Genomic DNA, 12,292 nt, shown 5'->3' on the forward strand with positions numbered 1-12,292 from the left:
GCTGTGGAGCGAAGTGGTTTGCAAGGCGTTGAAGTCCCAGTCAACGAAAACGGCTAATGCTGAATTATGGCGTGCAAAGACAGGTGTGATGTAAATCTGATTGTGCGATGTAGTTGAACTAATGTTTTAAAATTGATAAGGGCTGATGTTTGTCTGGGGGTGTTCCGCTTTTATTAATAACTACTCCATGCCGTACGCTTTAAATGAAGCACTCTGGAGCATTCAGTGTTCCACCATGGAACACATTTAGTATGAGTATGGTCGAGAAGTTTGGGGAATGGCCGTGTAGGCAGCACTCAGGACAGTGACTGTGAAATAAGAAAGCATGTCTGATGTGGAAGAGAGGAAGAGAAGGGAGATGCAGGAAGGGGGAGAGTAGAGAAAGAGGTAAAAGAACGCCAGTCTCCTCTATCAAAGCACCAGCGAGGGAGGTTGGGGAGCGGGACATAAGAAGTAGGAGAGAGGAGGATTGGAAAGTGATCACTAAAGGGAAGGTGGTCCAGAACTGACCAATGAAAGTCGAGGTGAAGGGAAGGAGAGCAAAGAGAAAGGGATGGAAAGGTTTGGGTGCGCATGTTAAAGTGAATGGGGCGGAATGAATGCAGCCGGAATGAAGGCAGAGCAATTGGAGGATGGATGCGAGAGGGGAACTTTCTCTTGGGTAATGCTTAGGAAATGTCCTCAAGGGTCTCTGGAAGGGATTTGTTTGGGGAGGTTTGGGAAATGGAGGATTAGTTATGAGGAAGCGAAGAGAAGATAGGCGTTTAAGGAGTAGAGGCCTTTAGATGCGGGAAGGGATGTGGTAGGATATGGGGTGGGATGTAGGATTGTCTGGTGCGATAGATGCGTTGATGAATAGGGAGAGACATATGGGGATTTGTGGATATTGGAGTGTCTGGATGTAGAATGAAAAAAAAGGAGTTGACTGGGAGATAGGGGAAGTAGAGATGGAAAGTTGGGGAGTAGGGGAAAGTGGTACTGACTAAGGTGTAGATACAACTTGGGTAGAGGGGATAGGAGTGGAGTAAACGATGGTACTGGTGTAAGGAGTGATTGAAAAACGTCGGCGTGCTTCCTGTCTGGCCTCTCGTAGAATGAGGCCAAGTTTGTATCTGAGAACTGCTACCACAGACTCAAACTTGTAAACAGAGCAGCCCCTATAGAATACATTATGGGAACCACTGCAATTAGCACATATACATGATTGTGCTCTGCAGTTTGAACGGTCATGACCAGGCTGGGCACAGAGAGGGCAGCGGGCTGTAGAGCGACAGTGCTTTGCAAGGTGGCCAAAATGCCAACACTTCTGACATCGACGGGGAGGGGGTTGATATGGTCTGACCGGGCAAGATTCTCCTCCTATATGGACCTTATTAGGAAGGTCATGTCTACGAAAGGTAATCTTGGCAATATTGATGTGGGACTTTACTGCGGCCTCTGGGAGGAATAGTGTAGCACTGTACTGATACTACATCGTAGTCAGCAAGACAGGCAAGTAGGTCGTCTTCACAGACTGACCAATCTTTGTCGTAGACAAGGCAATCAGCTGGGGAGATGGAAACAGTTCCAGTACATGTATTAAGGGAGGAATGGGGTTGGGCAGGAATAGGTTTCCCTGTGAAGACAACCAGGGTAGATAGTGCATGGCTTGGGACAAGGCGTTAGCGGTCGGGACAACTGCGGAAGGAAGCTATGTCTACTTGTTTTTAGAGGCATTGTTAAAAGAGGTGGGTATTATTGGAGGAGAGAATCACAAATATTGGGCCGTACAATGATGATAGCTACCACTTCTGGTAAGAAGGGAGAAGAGGTCCTCTTGGCCAGGTGTACAGCATACCTTGCGGTGGCTACGATAAAGTATACATAAGTGAGACAGGACTTGGCCTCCACGAACAACGAATCGACCAACACTGCAGCGCCCTGCGACGACATGATAAGAGGAGCCTTCTGTTCACGTCGACACCTTCCTAAGTGGTCCCAGGCCTCCATCAAAAAACAAGGCCTGCCCCCACGACAAAGGAAGATGGTAGAAGCGGCGTTCATACATTCAACTAACAATTTCAACACTGCAAGTAGTCAAGTTCGTCGCACACCTTACCTGACCTGACCGCTGAGTACATGTATATATACACCTTTATATATCTTTTGACTTATATGCCCTGATGAAGCAGTAAATGCGAAAAGGCCTTCGAGTTTTCTTGCACTTCCCTTCGCCATTCTACTTGTAATTTGTTTGACATGAATTCCACACAAGAGAACATAAGCAAAGCAATGGTTATTGCAAGTGGGGTGAAATTAGTGCAAACTTTTCCTGATTTTCTGATACATAGCTGTTTATTACATGCACAAACAAACAGACAAACACAGATATCTATGGGCACTGTCTTTATCTTTAGGGAGACTATCTTTTATTTTTAAATTTTTTGGTCATTGTAAAAATCCTGCTATCTCCATTAAGACATTGCCACCACTTTAAGCTTCATCTGTAACTCGACTCATGTTGAGAAAATATATTACAATCTGCAACCATGCAAAGCAATACTCCTTTTCATTCACCATTCACTTTTCTTCGCTTTCTAATCTTAAAAATGATAAAATATATCTCAAGCTTTCCATTATTGGACATGCAAGCCTCTGGCATTTTAAAATCAGTTTCCAAGAATGTGAAATAAGTTGTAAATTCTTGAAAAAAAGGATAAATCATAATAACAAGAGTGAAAAGAAAAGGAAAAACACAAAGGAAAATCATCAAAAAATTTATTCATTTCACTTGCAAATCACTTTCTCTTTCAAACTACACTTTACACAGATCTTCTCGTCAGATACCCTGATCTTTTGAAAAATTGTATCCATTCCCAAATTACATAAATAGTAACAAAATGCTAACAACGATATCCATCCAACTTAAGTAAATAAGTTTTCATCTTAGATACATGTATTTGATTTCTTTGTTATATCTCCAACATAAACTGACATCTTTTTTTTATAACAAATCCTAATTCCGTTTCTACAACAAAATTGCCAGAGGAAAGAAGAAGAAGAAGAAGAAGAAAAAAAACATGTTATTCCAATCATTTAACACTGCAGGAAATTTAAATATATTCAGTGCCTTAACCCCTTGAAGAAGTGCTTTAGGAACCTGAGAAATACAATGCTGGAACAGGCAAGCATTAGTTTGAGCCTTATTCCAACACTAGTGCACATTAAAAAAAGAATACTGGCAGACTGTTCTTTACTTTCCTCTCCATTTCTGGCTGAAAACAAGTCAGGTTTATTTCCAAAAGATGCAGCAGTGCAGGACTCAAATGACTTGCTCTTTACTACTGCACATATAGACACAGAAGGAGCTGTACCTGTTACAAATAGTAGGGAAAATATATCCTTAAGGGTTGTATCTCCTGTATGCGAGTCGGGCAAGGACTCCTGATCCACAGAGTCCCAGCTAAAACTAAACCCCGAAAGACAATGGGCTCGGCACTTTGAACTCTCAGTTTACGAGACGAAATGACAAAACGTGATCCTATGAAATCTCATTATTAGGTGGAGATTTGAGCATTGTTTTCTATATGAAATCATATCATTAATACACATGCAGGACAGACAGTTGAATCTCTTCACTACAACAAAAATCACATTTAAAAAGTCACCAATGTACAAGTGCCATCAATGAAAGACATGGTAATCTGATGGTAGGTCTAGATTTATGGGGCTTCAACTTACAATATTCCAACATAAGAATAAAAAGAATCACTGACGATTTTTACACGAAGAGAATTCTTCATCGCTGGGCACTTTTCCCTTAAGATTTTATTCACTTATGGTTTTGGACCTTTCATGTTTTCGTTTTTTAATCCTAAAACTTTTGTCATTCCTCTTACTCTTCCTCCGGGCCAATCTTACTGTAAAATTTAATATCCCACAGAAATAGCGTCAGTCTTCATGTCATCTCAATTTTCCATCTTTGGTTTATTATCATAACTTATCGACAAGTCATATCTATGTTTTACTGTAATTTTTTTAAATCAAGGTATATCACGTCTTAATATGAACTTTAGGATTAAAACGAGAAAGATCATCTTAATTACATATATTCGTCGAAAAACATGAAAATACCACTAAATATTCCAAGAATGGTAACAGTAAAAGTAACATTAAACGTTCAAGAAAACTCAGACAAATAAAACTTGAAGAGATAAAATTATACACAACTAGAAAACCGCAAAAGTTATAATGCGGATGAGATCTTAAAACGTACTAAAACGCGCAAAGATGAGCACATATCCTTATGAAGAAATAAAAAACAAAGATTCCGTCTTACCGCCTCAAAGTTCGCATATTTGCGACCTAAAATCCACAAAATTCGATAATATTAAGAACTCCAGTGCCAGGTCTCTCTCTCTCTCTCTCTCTCTCTCTCTCTCTCTCTCTCTCTCTCTCACACACACACACACGCACACACATACACAAAAAAACAACAAGCAGTCATGCACAGACGAGGCAAATCCCATGTCAGAAAAGGTCAAGGCTACATTCTTATTACTAGAGGGCGTTATCTTCTCTGTTAAGGTTGGGATTTGCTCGTACAGAACAACAGAAAGGGATTGAGAAATCTCAAATCTGTACAATGAATGTGATAAAAGAACACACACGCACATATGAATTACTAATCATAGACATCTTCCTGGTATTGGGGGCCACAAGTGCACCTCCCAGCTCTTGTTCCTGCACCTCCTCAGCTCTGGCTATTGGGGCCTCTTCTATTACGTCCCTGAGCATAGCGTCAGACCTGCCTCCTCCTTCCCTATGCTCGGGGACCAGTCAATACTTTGGGGTAAAGTAAACCTTTCGCATCAGGGTTGAGACAATGTAAGCAGCTTGTTTTTTCCTATGCATGACCTGTTCATCTGTAGTAGGAATGAATATTTATTCAGATCAGTAATGTCTTCATAACTGATATTAATCATAGCAGGTAACTATCAACACATGATCTCTAGCCTTACCCTCTATAATTCAATGCCACTCCCTAACTCCGTGATTATAGAATATTTAACACAAAAAAAGGAGAGAAGACATGTAACTTACGATCTGGATGACGTGACAATCATATCATGAAAAATAATATGGCTTGAGGGGCGGCTGACGTGAACATGCCGTCATGGGAGCATCCGGCTGCGGGCTAAGGGGGACGCGGACTTGCTGTCGTGAGCATTTCTGCTGAAGGTCGAGGTCACGAGAAAGACTCGCCACGAGTGCACAAAGCCTTTGCAGGGCGATTAGACCCATTCGACATTTAGGAAGGGCTTTTGCATCATTTCCATTGATAAATGAGTCTGGAATGTACTGCCCGTGAGCCATGACTGGAAGGACGCTATTTCCATGCTCTGGATCCTATTCCTGGCCGTCATGACCAGCGGCGCAGGTTGTGTTACACAAAATTGAATATTAAAAAAAAGAGTTTCTTATTGTTACTATCACCGCACTGAGTTAGTGACTACCTATGCGGTCTATTACCATCCGCATAAAGCATATAAAATGACAAAGACATTGGGAAATGGCAAAAAGCAAAAAATTGCTTCTGTCGAAAAGAGAACAGGGGAGGCATGGAGTTTTCTCAGCGCACACGAGTGGGCTTCACGCACCCGGCAAGGTGGCCTCTCAAGTAAGCCTAAAGTCCACGTGATGCCAGTGAAGTATTCGGATCCAGTGGGTAAAGTTAACTGTTTTTACGCAACTGAAGTGTGTGGGATTCTCTCCAGTCGAACGCAACACGAAAATTAAGCATATTAGTGATATTTACGACAGCCTCCACACGAACAGTTGCATACTATGAGCAAAGTCTTCATTGATTCTATTAGATATTCCACTGCAAAGGCATTACGAAAGAACGGATGGCAGAAGGTCTTTCTAGTGTAGAGAGAAGAAACCCACAAAAAAAACAAAAAACAAACGGAAAGTGTGACCCCTCCCAAAAAAAAAGAAAGAAAAAAAGAAAAAAGAAAATGAGACCCCCAAAAACAAAGAGAAAGTGAGACCCCTAAAACAAAGAGAAAATGAGACCCCCAGAAAAACAGACAAAATGAGACCCCCACCCAAAAACAAAGAGACAATATCTAAAAGCAAAAGGTGCTCATAAACAGTGAATCCACACAACGCAAAGGAGGTCAAAGCAAAGCCAAGTACGTATCCTCACATGGGCAGAAGGATTCGAAGTTCAGAATCAAGTTCCGGTTCACGCTGGTCATCATGGAGAGTAAGTCGTCATGCGCACTGTCTTGGGTCAGCACCTTCACCAGCGACTGAATGAACCACGAGCCATTGGCGGGGTTGCGCCAAGAGTAGTGACCTGGCAGAAAAAAGGTCAGATGAAATGCCATGTGTGAGAATTTCGTTATTTAAAAACGTGAGAAAGTGAGTATCCATACAAAAAAACACACATACACGCATCCACACGCAAATGCACACACGCACACGCAAACGTACACAAACACAAACACACATACCAGGTACAGTGGACCAACACTCCAGGAAGTCGGCCGCGTTGGGGATCTTATAATAGGCCTGGGAGCCGGCGTCGATGTCGTCCTGCTTGAGGGTCGTGCCTGCGTCCAGTTTCTCACCGCGGCATGCCTTTGGGATAGGAAGGGCTGGGGTGGGTGGATGTGCACGTATATATACACACATATATATGCACACATACATATACATGTGTATAAATATATATATATATATATATATATATATATATATATATATATATATACATATATATGTATATATATATGTACACACACACACACACACACACACACACACACACACACACACACACACACAACACACATATATATATATATATATATATATATATATATATATATATATATATATATATTGTGTGTGTGTGTGTTTGTGTGTGTGTGTGTGTGTATGTTTTAGGTGGAGGTGCTAAAATCTAGTTAATGTGGCGAGTTTGCCTCTTCCATTCTGTGTGCAGTATGATTGACAGTTAATGTACAGGGTATTTTTTAATCATTAAATTTATAATCTAGGACGGGAGAGAGAGACAGACGGACAGAGGCAGACCGAGTCACAGAGAGAGAGAGAGAGAGAGAGAGAGAGAGAGAGAGAGAGAGAGAGAGGAGAGAGAGAGAGAGAGAGAGAGAGAGAGAGAGAGAAAGGGAGGGGGGAGGGAAGGAGAAAGAGAGAGAGAGAGAGATAGAGAAAATGAAAGAGAGAGAGAGAGAGAATGAATGAGAGAGAGAAAGAAAATGAATGAGAGAGAGAGAGAGAGAGAGAGAGGGGGGGGGGGAATTTGGTAAACTCTCAGATAAATCCTTCACGAAAATTAAGAACCGAATCGGACCCAGCACGGATCCCTGAGGAACACCACAGCAAACGTTTCTTTGAGAAGATTCGACGGTCTTGAGTCTTACTGTCTGATATCTGTTTGTAAGACAATCCCGGAACCAGAGTGAATCTATATTTAGTTTTATACATTTCTTTATAAGGATGTCGTGGTTTACACTGGCAAAAGCTTTAGAAACATCTAGAAGTAAAAGAATTGATGTTTTTTTTACGTCAGTGTTACTATACATTTTTTTGGTTACTTTCAGAAGAGCAGTTTCTGTAGAAAGCCTTTGTCCATGCTGACGATCAGCCAAAAAAGTCTGTTTGACTCCAAAAAAGGACATTAGCTGATTGGTGGAAATTTTCTCTAGTATTTCTGAAAATCTAGGCAGCAAAGAGATTGGATGATAATCATTTACATCCTCGATGTCATCAGCTTTGTGTAGAGGAATGGCGTGAAGGATTTTTCATAAGTTAGGAAATATCTTGGTAACAATAGAAGTGTTTACAATAATCACAATATGAAATGCAAAAAGAAAGAAAAAAGAAAGAAAGAAAGAAAAACTGTTCTCCCACGTAAGTTATCGCCACCATGTACGTGTTTACAATTTACCTAATCATCAGGAACTAGTTTCCTGATGGTTTTCCACGTTGCAGTAATATAATTTCTTTTGCTCTAGAATTCTTCTCTATGGTATTGCTTTTTTGCTTTTGTCAATAATTAATTTAAGTCATTTCTTCTCTTCTTTGTAACTGTTGCATAAAATCATATTAAACCTATTACTCTTAATACTTTTTCTAAGCTGGTTCCTCGTCTTCATTGCAGTTTTGATATCGTCAGTTATCCACGGGACTGAAGGCCGGATTGTCTTCCTCGTTACGATTGCAGCACAGCTGTCCATACAATCCAGGAAAGTATTAGTTAATTTTTTAACTTGTACATTGAACTCCCCACAGTTAAAGCATCCGTGGCTATGGCTGCTTGGCTGACGACTCCTAAACTCACACGACTGTTTTTGGCCCTAAACTTAACGCTTGATACGTTATGACGGTGCTCTCGGTCCTTATTAAACCAGTTTCTCTCATGTTAGTGCACAGACCATGTCCCTCTCTGTTTTAGAATTGCCAACCATTTTCAGGTTCAGGAATCTTTCATCATGCGAGGCATCTCGGTTAACATTACCACTGAGCGCATTTTGTGAAGGCATGTGATTCCTCTTTGTATGATTCCAGTTATCAGCTGATCTAAAATATTTACAGTGCTTGCTAATCAATGCCAATAATCTAACCACGCCATACCTATTCAGAAAAAAACACCTGGATTATCACAGTATGAGTCTGTATTATTAGAATCGCATTATTTGTACTCCATTCTTTTAATTTGACGTTAAAATGGTTGATTTTATCAGGAAGATTATCTAAACTCAGAGTTAGTGCTAGCTCACATACAAATGTTTCCATTCCCTCATTCTTATTCTTCGAATTCCATAATTAAGGATCCTCATTTATCCAAGATAACATCAGGACTTCCGCCATGTATCATTTCGTGGATCCCAAAGTAGAAGGTGCCTTTTGCGGGAGTCCAATCCAGCTTCTCGTTGATCCAGCATCTGAAAAGGTCCATGGCTGCTCCCTGGACCGTTCTATGGAGCAGTCTTTCCTCAAGATCCGATGGCCTGACGTCGCTAAGATTCGTATCGCCGAGGAGCAGGGTTTTCTCAGGGGCTGGCAGGAGGGGACTGAGCCCTAGTTGCGGAGGTGCTTCGTCCTCCGTCAATGATTTGCTCTTCCAGCGTTGACGATTTTCTCTCCGAGCTCTTGGAGTTCAAGATGAATGATTTGTAGAGGGTCGTGCGATTCCTCCGTTCCCTGATCACTAGCTGACTGTTGAGCATTCATTATCATATCAACTCGTTTGTCCTTCGTCGCCCAAATCTTCGTTAAGCCCCGTATTGCGACAGTGTTTTCGAAGTTCCAATTTAGTGAAATTATGGAACAGATAGTCCCGTGTTGGATTTTCAAAAGAGGAAGTATTGCCAGCATTCAATTCCCGTTCCTTGTTCGTCTCCTTCATTTCTGTAGCGTGCGTTTTAAGAGTTCTTCGTGTATTTTTCACTGGCATACGTTCGAGAGTTACTGCGCATTTTCAAAAAACTGAACAAGGGGGCTTCCTTATTTATGAATTCACGTTTTTAGTCATTTCAGCTTATCTATGTACGTGAGTGAATGAGTAAGTTAGCGATAGAATGATTGTGAAAGAGAGAGAGAGGGGGGGGAAGGAAGGAGGGGTAGGGAGGAAAGGGAGAGGGAGGGAGGAAAGGGAGAGGGAGGGAGGGAGAGAGGAAGATATTCCTCAAAGCTAGCTCATGCAAACAGTAAAACGGACTGCAGTCGCCCCCACCTCCCCCTACCCTATCTCCTGCCCCAAGCCCTCCTCCCAGCTCCCCTGCCCCTAACCCTCCCTCCTGCCCCCTCCCCCAAAGGCCTCACCTGGATGAAGAAGAGCTTCGGCTTTCCTGCGAGGGTAGGGCACTGGTCAGCTTTGAAATTCTCAAACAGGTAATCGGGATTAAAGGTGCCGTCACGCCCCCAAAGAACGTCCTTCTCCCCGTGCGACATGAACACCACGACCAGCGCATCGCATTCCGAGTGGTTTACGTCGAAAGCGACTATCGGGGGCAGGAAGGAAAGGCCAAAGCAAAACAAAATGAGTAAAAAGGGTGTGGGAGGGAATGAAGCAGAGAGAGAAGAAAATAAGAAGTCTTTACAAAGTCTTGTTAGTTTTCTTTTATAAAATAGGATTTTTAAAATGATTTAATTGCTAAAATAATTCAGGGGTAAAATCTCATAGACTGGGGTATGCTCAAAGGCCACTCACTTAACAAAGCAAGAAAAATAAAACACGAAGTCTTCATTATAAAAATCCCTTCCCACCACTCTATGGAGACTTCACCTGAATAATTTTCACATCATTTCCATATTAATTCACTCTATTTTTATTTCTTTCAGAGGGAAACTAACATTTAAAACATCTAACAACAGCTTAGTTATGATGACAGTACACTACAGTATGATGATGTACTAACAACATGCAGCAGAAATGCCAAAGGAAATATTTGTTCTGGAAAAAAAATAAAAAAAATCTATGGCTATAGCAAGACATATAAATACGTGCATCATATGCATTTTTGTGTGCAGGTGTGTGTGCGCGTATGAGTGTGTACGTGTATGCGGATTTGTCCACTTTCCATCTGTCTTCTAAATCTGTGAGAAAATATTTCCCTTTGTGAGAAAGATGTAATCAGAAGAAATAAATTAGTGATACAATAGTTAACAGTTTGCTACCTGAGTTTTCATTTATGCAGTACCTTATCTTGACACAGATCAAGACTCAAAGACTCGCGAATCCACACTTTTGAAATCTGCGAGTCCAGTCACAGCGAGCACCTTAGTCTCAGAGCCTCGTGAAGCTAGTTTCAAGGACTCTTGAAACCAGTCCCAAAGGCCCAGAGACCCTGCACTCTCGGCCTTTAACGAGCTTCTTGGGTACTTACGATCCTGGAGTTTCTCCTTGATCTCATACACCCTGAGGTTGTTGTGGACAGTCACTTGGAACCCAAGGTTAGTGAAGAGCGCCTGTGCCTGGTCACGGTCGCGGTCTGTGCCATTCCTCTCCTGAGATGGGGTCGAAAATACTTAATGAATGACAAATGTAAAAACAAAAATGAATACATGATGACAGAAATGTCAGAATGAATAATCCATTCAAACACTAATAATATCTTCCATCTCAAAGACCCCTGCTCTCTGTTCTTACCCCAAGGCCTGTGTGCTCGTCGAAGTGGCGGTGGTTGAAGATGGCGCAGTGGCCACGCTGCTTGTGGCTCATGTTGTAGCGCACGGCGTCACGCTCTGCTGACATTCTCGCGAAGCCTAGAGGCATGCCGTCCACACCCCTGGGAAGTGAAGAAGTAAGAAAATGCAAAATGCTTTTCTGTAGAGTTTGGCTAAGCCAGTTTAACATTTTGTTGAGGTTTCCCTAACCCCATTACTGGAAAAAAGAGGGTAATAACTGTTAATGATGGCAAGACTGATGATGATGATGAGGAAAGGATATGGATAAAGCTATGACAGTAATAAAAGCAATAGTAGTCATGGTATTGATGTTAACATTAATATTGTTGATGATAGTAATAATAATATCACCTTTATTATATAACATAACAATCATCTTCATCATAACAAACGTGACATGACGGCCATCATTAACGAGAGCACCGGCCAAGGTCAGCTGATCACTCACGTCCGCCCAAGACCCCCGGCATCGGTCTCACTGCTGCCGGGGTCGCCCACTTGGCCGTTGGTCCCCCTTGGCTCGTCGTGTTGGCTCCCTCCGTTGACTGTTTCCTCCATGGTAGCTTCTTGCGGCCTGTGAAAAGGAAAATGAAAAACGTTGTTGGAAAACCGATGTGTGAGAAGTTATTTGTACCTGCTTTCTACAGTCTGCACATCAAAGCACGGGTTTTCAAATTTGTACAATTTAGAACAGCATGCAAAATTAAGTCTTATACTATTGTGCCTGCACTTTCTCCAAAAGATCTACCAAAATATAATCAATCATAACTGGATAAATCCCAGCATGCAGAGCTTTTCGAATCAGTATCGAGATTAGACAACACTTTTCGCTAGTCTGATTCCATAACCAGACTCGGGTAGAGAACATCACCTTTCTATCCGGCCAACAAGGGGAACCAGACCCATGGCATTATCCAGATCCTGCTTATTTTTTGCGGACAATGAAGATCTATAGTCTATGCTTATAGAAACCCATCAAATAATTTGCGTTTACAATATTACAAAACTTATCGAAAGCCTCTACAAACATGAATTCAAAGAATTCACAAAAGCTAGCATGCATTACACCTGATGTTTCTGAACAATACGC

The 12,292-nt window shown here is 41.6% G+C and overlaps 1 protein-coding gene across 2 annotated transcripts in view; it reads right to left on the bottom strand.

Annotated features, from left to right (window-relative positions):
- Positions 1 to 2,744: 2,744 nt before the first annotated feature.
- The window catches only part of LOC119599298 (caspase-1-like), an 11,616-nt gene continuing 2,068 nt past the window's right edge, over positions 2,745 to 12,292 (bottom strand). For both annotated transcript variants that reach the window (XM_037949037.1, XM_037949036.1), the window contains exons 2-8: positions 11,651 to 11,776; positions 11,165 to 11,303; positions 10,902 to 11,022; positions 9,838 to 10,016; positions 6,501 to 6,627; positions 6,191 to 6,343; positions 2,745 to 4,904 (exon numbers count right to left, since the gene is read on the bottom strand). In XM_037949037.1, the coding sequence (XP_037804965.1) occupies positions 4,819 to 4,904; positions 6,191 to 6,343; positions 6,501 to 6,627; positions 9,838 to 10,016; positions 10,902 to 11,022; positions 11,165 to 11,303; positions 11,651 to 11,760 (915 nt within the window). In that variant the 5' untranslated portion in view covers positions 11,761 to 11,776 and the 3' untranslated portion in view covers positions 2,745 to 4,818. The remainder of the gene's footprint in view (positions 4,905 to 6,190; positions 6,344 to 6,500; positions 6,628 to 9,837; positions 10,017 to 10,901; positions 11,023 to 11,164; positions 11,304 to 11,650; positions 11,777 to 12,292) is intronic.

The sequence above is a fragment of the Penaeus monodon genome, chromosome 42 (assembly GCF_015228065.2).
Source record: "Penaeus monodon isolate SGIC_2016 chromosome 42, NSTDA_Pmon_1, whole genome shotgun sequence".
Classification (NCBI taxonomy): domain Eukaryota; kingdom Metazoa; phylum Arthropoda; class Malacostraca; order Decapoda; family Penaeidae; genus Penaeus; species Penaeus monodon.